This window comes from Austrofundulus limnaeus, unplaced genomic scaffold (assembly GCF_001266775.1).
Source record: "Austrofundulus limnaeus strain Quisiro unplaced genomic scaffold, Austrofundulus_limnaeus-1.0 Scaffold9, whole genome shotgun sequence".
NCBI classification, from domain to species: domain Eukaryota; kingdom Metazoa; phylum Chordata; class Actinopteri; order Cyprinodontiformes; family Rivulidae; genus Austrofundulus; species Austrofundulus limnaeus.
In genome coordinates this window covers 5,168,016-5,177,050 of record NW_013952411.1, presented here as the reverse complement: position 1 = coordinate 5,177,050, position 9,035 = coordinate 5,168,016, and the positions used below count along the sequence as shown (strand labels likewise).

Sequence of the window (9,035 nt, the reverse complement as noted above, 5' to 3'; positions counted from 1 at the left end):
TTACCATATTTTGCTATCTTTATTTTTAATTTTTCACTTTTAGTTCATTTTTCAGCAAAACTCAGCGGTTTAAATTTAACTCATATGAACAGTTTTGTTATTAAACTATTTCAGCTTCTTCTGCAGCTTTCAGCTAAAATCTTTCAGAGCTAAACATTCATGCTTTTTTTTTTTTTTGCAGGAAATAAAAATTCCTCTAGTTTGATAATCATCTTGTAGGAAGGGAGCTTAAGGTGAATTAAGCTTTTCCCACATCTCTCATATACAAGGTTATGAGGAAACTTTTACCAAGGTATTTCTCATTACTTGTTAATATCTTGACTGTGCGAAGTGAAAAGTGACACAATAAGTTCAGACGAGTTCAAGTTGATTCATAAAAGACTATGCAATCATTTATTTACATGAGTTGAACAGATCATAAGTTACACCTGATTGTGGTTATTCCTATAACAAGCGTCAAGAGTTAAATGAGATAAAACCCACGTCCAAATTTTAATTCACATCAACTCAGATTACTGATATAGAACAGTAAAACGTCAGTTCTGATGTTAACGGCCAAACAATTTTACTGGCACTTTCAGCTTAAGTTTTGGCAAATTAAGAACAAAGTAAAGGATGAAAGTAAGGTTAGTATTTCTACTACTTTTACTTTATCAAGTGTGGTCAACCGGATCAGCACGTCCCTTCTGCGCTTAAGATTTCCACATGACACGTCACCCCGAACACGTCGGTTTTTACCTGGTGATGACTTCTTGAGTCRCCCCTGGGTAGGAACTGTCTCACCTCCGATCAGTCAGGGAACTTTTTATCAGCTCGCYYACTGGTCCTTGGCGAGTAGGTGTTTTTCAGGTAACTTTTCGTCTGTTTCAGTCCAAGCCAGAAAGATTCTAGCTGACATCCGGTTCCTTSTTTCAAAATAAAATCTCCCCTCGGGAGTTAAAAACACTCTTGGAGGCTTGAAGCCTCTGGGTGGGACCGCCGGCGGCGTCCGGGGTCCCGGCTGTTAATTCTTCCCTAGTTAGCTCATGGGAAAGACCCAACAGGCCAAACTGAGTCTCTCCCGTGAGAGAAAAACTCAGCTTTCCTTCCTAGTTGGAGTCAGGAAGAAGAGTGTATCGCTCAAAGACGTCCGTGGTTAGCAATAGAAACGGACGATCTTTGGTTCCGCCCTCAGGCGTAGAGATGAGTCAGAGAAAGAAAGATAAAGATTTGCCAGCCAGGYGCCAGTCAAGGTTAAATTCTGTGGTTGTTCAACAACGTCATGATAACCTCTTTAGCTTTCTTCTATAAGAGAAATCACTGCAAAACATTTATGATGATTAATTAACATTTCTGTTTTATAATCAGTTTTGAACCATTTTGTTAGTCCAGAAAAATGAAAGATTTTCTCAGGAAAAATCCACAATTATATTACTGTGTTCACAGTAAAATAAAAACAGTGATTTACATAAAAACACAATGAAACATTGTAATGAGATTCTGATTTTTATACCATTATTAATTTCTTAGGCACGATAAAGGAAAGAAGTGGTTCCACTTTTCCTGTGACAGTCATTATCATGATTTAACAAATGCATAAACATTCTTAGTTAAACAACAAATGAATCACGAACAGAAGAAATTGTTCTGTCCATTATCTGATTAAGAGAACTGAGGGGTTCTCTTCCACGGTTAGAATGACCTGTCATGGCCTAAATAGAGTTCAGTTTGTGACAGAGTTCCTGTCCTCTCGTCAGGCCTGCTTTGAGGCAGTAAATCTTGTTTCTTCACTCGAGGTGACCCCTACAATCTGTAGCCTCATATTTTAGATTTTTTTTAGCTGAACACGGTGTCACAAATGATTCACATTTGATAAGTTAAGCTAAAATACGAGGCTTCGGATGATTATAAATAAAGAGCTGAAAACTCCCACGATTATTCAATTCAATTCAAAAATACTTTATTGATCCCAAAGGGAAATTATATCAACACTGACGTCAGAAAAACACCTGTTGCTGCAGATTGATCTGGGAAGGGTCAAAGGTGGGAAGTGGGAAATCCCAGCATATTTACCCCCAAGGTCAGACTGTGCAACAGAAAGGAGTGTCAGACCCTGCAGACCTGTTCRCAGGTCAAAGGTCACGACAGGACATGAGAAACAGACTGAGCAGGTTTGTTTTGAAGGAAACAAGGTGTGTCTCCTTTGTCTCTGATGGACTGGAGACACCGGCACCAGTCACCCTAAACCAGTGGTTCCCAAACTTTTCAGCTTTTGACCCACAAAATAACAGTAGCAGAGACCTGTGCCCCCAGCTGTTTTTGGATGATAAACATTTGTATCAGGTCAACTAAACATGGGCATAGTAACAATATTTATTATACTACATTTATMCATTTTAAATACACTAACCTCACTCATTTAATTCAGAAAATCTTTTCAGGACCCCACCTTGGTGTGACCCCAACTTTGGGGAACACTGATCTAAAGGATGGATGGAACCACAACCAGACTAATGTTTACCCACAATGCACTGCAGCAAACAACTGTCAGCACGGTGGTGGAGGACTGATGGTTTGGGCTGCCTGGATGGACCCTGCAGACCTCATAATGTACAGTTTTACAGAGCATCATGGGATGCGACATGAAAACTAACAAACGCTTCAGRATAAAAGCGGAGCACCTGACAGAGAGGCTGTAATTAGTGACGCAGCCCTTTGACGGCTGTCCGGACATTCAGCGAAGAGACGAGACCGCAAACCCCAAACAAACAAAGACCTGYGGGACTACAGAGAAGGCCGACACGAACCTCTTTGTTCGCTCCTGCGTCGTAAAAAACGCCATGGCCGCGACGCATCCTCCAGCGAAACTCGACACCGTCGTCCTGAAAGCAGCAGCGTCTGTAAACACGGAAATTCAATTCACGTCACGTGACTCAGTCTCCGAGACTACACTGGGCAAAAGAGGCGCCACTCTGACTCATTTTCTGTGACCAAAATCGTTAAGCGACGTCTTTAAAACTAAATCAAACTTTTTCAACTTTAATCCTCGCATATTATAAACCTATTTATTATATATGTTTATTTATTTTTACTTTTAGAGTCTTCAGCACGAACAGCGCATGCGTGTGACTCTCACACAGTGAGTCTTCTTCTTCTCTATAGACGATCTTTGCAGTTTGACGTCTCGACGTGTCAGAAAACAGTGAGGGAAGAAGTTTCCGATTTTGAAACGAGTCGATCGGAGAAAAACAACAAAAAATAACTATTGTTTATATATCTTTTTTAATAATAATCATGTACCAGCTGCAGTTTGTCTGCAGGGCAACATGCAATGGAGAAGCCACATCRCTGGCCTCGCGTTTAGCTTCGTTTTTGTTGTGTCATATTTCACAAATAAGGTGAGGAAAGTAGCTCTAATTAGCTTTGCTTAAGTTATAAAACTATGCTAAGCTATTAGCGTAGCATAGGCTAAAACGAGCATTGAAAAGGGTAACATTTGTTTATCCTAGTTGGAAAGCATTTATTATAAATATTTAAAAATGTCAATTAAAGGTAATTAAATTAGATGTTTTTTAAATGGAGTTTGGTTGTTTTTAGTTTGTCCTGTCAGTGCTGAACTTCACCTACCCAACTTTATTTCAAGGGTGAGTCTCTCAAAACATTTATTCATGTGTTTTATGTTAATTAAAGTTAATAAAACTTGAACTGTAACATTTGTTTTGAAGATGGCAGACGTTTGTTGGAGCTGTTCTGCTTCTGCTGTCTCAAAAACTGGGATGGGTGGAAATGAGCCGCATCAGCAGGTACTTTTATTTTTATTTATAGCTTTTAATTTTAGCTGCTCGTCCTTATTATCACCCACCGCCGTGAGAGGTGTGGGGTTATGTTAATTTTAGGAGTTAATCCAATTAATTCAATTAAAAATGGCCACCACTGCTCATCAATAAATGTCATGCTTTTAATTTGAAATGTCTTCCAGACCTGCTGCTCTCTCCTGGCTTCCCGCCTCCTTCCTGTTTGTTGGGAACATATACGCAGGTTCAAGGGCCTTATCTCGCATAGTGAGTGACCCTTTAATAAATGTAGTTTAAAGAAAACATAACCAAAGTAAAATCCAGTGTTTGTAATTCCTCTCTGCAGGACATTCCTTTCTTCTTCACACTTCAAAACTCCTCTCACGTCGTCACCTTTGTGATCCTGAAGGTCCTTCGCAGAGATGTGGGTCCTTTATTCTGAAACGTCACCAAAGTTTTGACCTTTATGTAACACKTTGTCTCTGTTTTCTAACAGCAGACGACGCAGCGCCTCAAATTTATCAGGTATTGTTCTTCACAGCAAATGTTAGAATAACAGGAAGTACTTTTACTTACCTTCAAAATAAAACTAACGTTCTTTCTTGTATTTGAGCCTGTATTTGTACAAAAATGACACAAACCTTTAAGTATAAATTAATGTATAAATGTAAATAGGGGTGCAACGATGCAGAAAATTCACGATTCGGTACTTTAGTCTCACGGTTCGATATTTTTTCGATACAAAAAAGAGACATTTCCATGCCCTTTTAAACTTGTAATTTATTTAAATTAAATATGAACATTTGTTCGCGGCCGAGTGCGAAGCGGCTGGGATGAAGCTCAGTGCCTCCAAATCCGAGGCCATGGTCTTGAGCCGGAAAAGGGCAGAGTGCCTTCTCCGGGTCAGGGGGGTCGCCCTGTCTCAAGTGGAGGAGTTTAAGTATCTGGGGATCTTGTTCACGAATGGGGGAAGAAGGCAGCGGGAGATCGACAGGCGGATTGGCGCAGCGTCTGCTGTAAAGCGGGCGCTGTACCGGTCCGTTGTGGTGAAGAGAGAGCTGAGTCAGAAAGCGAAGCTCTCGATTTACCGGTCGATCTACGTTCCTACCCTCATCTATGGTCATGAGCTTTGGGTCATGACCGAAAGAACGAGGTCCCGGATACAAGCGGCCGAAATGGGTTTCCTCCGCAGGGTGGCTGGGCTCTCCCTTAGAGATAGGGTGAGAAGCTCAGTCATCCCGGAGGGACTCAGAGTAGAGCCGCTGCTCCTCCACGTCGAGAGGAGCCAGTTGAGGTGGCTCGGGCATCTGGTAAGGATGCCTCCTGGACTCCTCCCTGGTGAGGTATTCCGGGCACGTCCCACCGGGAGGAGGCCCCGAGGAAGACCCAGGACACGCTGGAGGGACTATGTCTCTTGGCTGGCCTGGGAACGCCTTGGAGTTCCCCCGGAGGAGCTGGAAGAAGTGGCTGGGGAGAGGGAGGTCTGGGCCTCCCTTCTGAAGCTGCTGCCCCCGCGACCCGACCCCGGATAGGCGGAAGAAAATGGATGGATGGATGGATGGAACATTTGTTTAAACCCAAAAGTAGTTTTTAAATGAAATGTTGCTGAAACAGCAAGTAGCCCAGGTAGAGTAGTCGAACACAGATCCACTGATCCTTCAACACAGAGCATCTTCAGAAGACAAGTTGATAAAGTAAAATTTAAAAATCTGTATTTGTCCATACATAGTGTGTGTTGAACGGTTCGATACGGCTACATGTATTATTGCACCTCTAAATATTTATAATTTGAAACCAGACTGTGTTTCTTCGACACACTGCTCTCTGGATCCAGCAGGAAGTTAATCAACAAACTGGAGGCAAAAATCCAGTAAAATCAGTTTTGCACATTTATTGAAAAATACTGGATTTTTAAACATCACAAGACAACATATAGCAAGTTATTTAAAAAAAAGACATTTAAGTATCAAAAAGCAGCAAGGAATGTAGCTTAGTAAAATTAAAGGTTTGTGAAATTTTCTCATTTAAACTCAATTTCTCTTGAATGAAATAACGACACGTTATTAAACTTTATTTTAAGTATTTTTGTGGCTCATCTTTTGTAGGAGAAATGGTAAAAATGGCTGAATTAATGAATTAGAAATAAACTAAAATGACGTTTTTAAGTTAATCAAAATGAAAATGTGATGTTTGCTGTGAAACGGTTTTATATTTGCTTAACAAAACAAATGCTGCTTTTTATTTTTATTTATTTTTAATTCTCCTTCAGTGTCTTTCTGATGCTGCTGTCGGCCGTTAACCTGGCCCCGTCTGACCCTCGGGTAACAAACTGTTCAACATGAATCACATTTCAGAGGCGCGGCTTGTTTCACTTTGTGTTTTGTTTACAGTTTGACCACAGCGGGTACAGCTGGGCTCTCTGCCATCTTGTCTGCGTTGGTAAGTGTGAACGTAAACAGAAACCGTTTTGTTGTCCAGCCTCGGGTTGGCGCGGCCTCGTGTGGTTTTCGATATAATGGATGTGGGCGGAGTCTCAGTCAGACGTCCGGTCTTCAGCTCGACTGGGCCGGGTCAGAYCCGAGTAGGACCAGGTCCACCGAGATGCTGTGTTGTTCCCTGAGAACCGAGCAGAACCACCTGGTTAAAGAGTCCTGTTTATTTCCAGGTGCGTACAGGGCGTTCCAGGTTCACAGGTCCAATAATTTAAGGTTGGTCAAAACATTTTATAAAGATAAAAACACAAGTTTTTGTTCTTAATGTAACACAAGGAAAAAAAAGCTCAAATGTAAAAAAGAAAACATCCGATTTTAACATTTACTGAGTTTTAAACACTAAAAATAATGCTTCTCGCATCAGCTACAACCGTCCGGTGTTTTCAGCTGTGTCAATAAYAAAATCCAGTTTGAGACAAATCTATGGTTCATTTATTGATTTAAACGTCAAAATAAAAGTCCGATTAAAAACATTTCTTCACCTGTTTCTGATTCAGTTTGTTGTGATTTTATTTCCAGTGATATCGAGCAGCAGTGGATCAACTACCTGTTCAGGTAAGACTTCAAAATAAAACTGACAGATTTTCATTTCATCCGTTTTGTGACGACAAACAGCCGAACCTTTAAATGAGCTAAAACTACAAAAAACCAATATAAATAAAACACTGAAATCTGCTGAAGCTGAGCTGTATGAGCTAAAACAAGCAGAACATTAACTGAAAGCTAAAGACAACTACGCTAACTAAAAGATCGATGCAGAAAAAGATTAGCCAAAGTATCAAAAGACTAGCTAAACGTAGCAAAAACCAATCAATATTAGCAAAACTGTAGGTAGAATTTGAATAAGATTAGCTAAATGAGATCACCAGCTAAAAAATATACCAAAAGACTAGCTATAATGCTACAAGTAGCAGAACAGTAGCTAAAAAATAAGACGAGACAAATGAGTAGAGCACAGCTGAAATGGTAAAAAAGCAAAGTGTTACCTAAAAGTAGCTAAAGGCAAAACAAATTGCTAAAAGGCTAGTAGTAGTAGGCTAAAGTAGCAGAATAGTTAAAAGTAAAAAACAACTAGCTAAAAAAACTAAAAAATAGCTTAAAGGCAGAAAAAAACATTACATAAAATGAGCAAAATTGTAGATGAAAGTAGAATAAGACTAGCTAAAGTAGCACTTCACCAGCTACAAGCTAAATGCTAGCAAAAACTAGAATCAGACTAGCTAAAATGATCAAAAGACTAGCTAAAATGCTATRAGTAGCAGAAATGTAGCAAAAATAGAAAAAGACTAGCTCAAAGTAGCAGGACTTTTGTTAAAAGGAAAGTAAAATAAAACGAGGGAAAATTAGCCAAAAGATGCTATAAGTAGACRAATTTACTCAAAATGAGCCAAAATGTAGGCTAACGTGTAAAAAAACATGAAAAAACAGAAAACCAGCTGAAAGTCTGAAGTAGTAAAACATCAGCCAAAAATAGCCAAAAGTAGTAAAGACCCAAACTATGTTAGCTAAAATTAATCAAAGCTGTAATCCAAAATAACAAAACAGTAGAACAACAACTAAAAGCCTAAAGTGTCTTAAAGTAGCTAAACTCTTGGCAAACGTAGAAAAAGAAAACAAAACTAGAAATCAGCAGCTGAAGCAGGTTTCAAAGAGAACAAAGTTCCTGAAGGAACTGAAGAACGTTTGGCTTGTTTTTACTGAAAACTATAAAAGCTGAAGGATGGAGGTTTCGGCTGCTAACAGCTTGTGTGTGTTTTTSTACAGTGTGGTTCTGCTGGGCCTCGCTGCTCACCCCTCAGGTAAGTCTGGACCTGCAGCTGTGATGCTAACGGTCCAACAGGAAGACGTTTATAACATGTTTGACCTACAGGTGACCTGACAGGTGCCTTCCAGTTCCCCTCCCTCCACTCCCACACCTTCCACTGCGGCTGCTGCGCCAGGTGAGCCGCTTCGGCTGATACTTCAACAAACCAGGTTTAATTATCGGCTCCTGTTTTWAAGCTTCGGCTGCTAGTTCAACAAACCAGGTTTAATTATCGGCTCCTGTTTTTAAGCTTCGGCTGCTAGTTCAACAAACCAGGTTTAATTATCGGCTCCTGTTTTTAAGCTTCAGCTGCTAGTTCAACATAACCAGGTTTAATTATTGGCTCCTGTTTAAGCTTCGGCTGCTAATCAAACCAGGTTTTATCGACTCCTGTTTAAGCTTCGGCTGCTAGTTCAATAAACCAGGTTTAATTATTGGCTCCTGTTTAAGCTTCGGCTGCTAGTTCAACAAAAACCAGGTTTTATTATCGACTCGTGTTTTATAAGCTTCGGCTGCTAGTTCAACGTAAACCAGGTTTAATTATCGGCTCCTGTTTTTAAGCTTCGGCTGCTAGTTCAACAAAAACCAGGTTTAATTATCGGCTCATGTTTTTATTGACACTTTGCTGAAACTCCTTCCTTCAGCGCTCTGCTGGGCTTCCTGTTGCTGTTGGCTTCAGTCAAACTGAAACGAGGACCGTCCATCGAACACTTCACAGTCTGGGTGTTTTTATCAAAGGTAAACAAACAAACAACCTGAGTAAACAATCCTCCGTTTGGAGTAAACATGTAACTTTCTTCCCGTTGTCTCTCAGGTTGCTGCCATGTTTCTGTCCCCGTTAGTTTTCAGCTCGGACTTCAACAACACGTCTGTTTTATGGTGACGACTCAGTTTTAATGTTTAATCTGAGTTTTTATTTATTTGTAACTGTTTGTTTGTTTGTTTGTTTGTTTGTTTGTTTGTTTG

General features: G+C 40.2%; 3 protein-coding genes across 3 annotated transcripts in view; 1 reads left to right on the top strand and 2 right to left on the bottom strand.

Moving 5' to 3' along the window:
- The window catches only part of nsmaf (neutral sphingomyelinase (N-SMase) activation associated factor), a gene marked incomplete in the record, with an annotated part of 21,198 nt that extends 18,304 nt beyond the window's left edge, over window positions 1–2,894 (bottom strand). Inside the window, 1 exon segment of the mRNA XM_014001628.1 lies at window positions 2,783–2,894. Coding sequence (XP_013857082.1) covers window positions 2,783–2,821 — 39 coding nt within the window.
- A 365-nt stretch (window positions 2,895–3,259) lies between these two features.
- tmem241 (transmembrane protein 241) lies at window positions 3,260–8,936 on the top strand (the record flags this gene model as incomplete). The annotated part of the gene is given in 14 exon segments (XM_014001630.1): window positions 3,260–3,377; window positions 3,577–3,623; window positions 3,705–3,782; window positions 3,959–4,040; window positions 4,120–4,197; window positions 4,270–4,298; window positions 6,043–6,094; window positions 6,164–6,212; window positions 6,439–6,481; window positions 6,785–6,820; window positions 8,030–8,064; window positions 8,136–8,205; window positions 8,714–8,807; window positions 8,884–8,936. Coding segments are annotated over 14 exon segments (818 nt in total), but the record flags the coding sequence as incomplete, so codon positions are not given.
- rbbp8 (retinoblastoma binding protein 8) overlaps window positions 5,645–9,035 on the bottom strand; it is a gene marked incomplete at its 5' end in the record, with an annotated part of 18,429 nt that continues 15,038 nt past the window's right edge. The window contains 1 exon segment of the mRNA XM_014001629.1: window positions 5,645–6,389.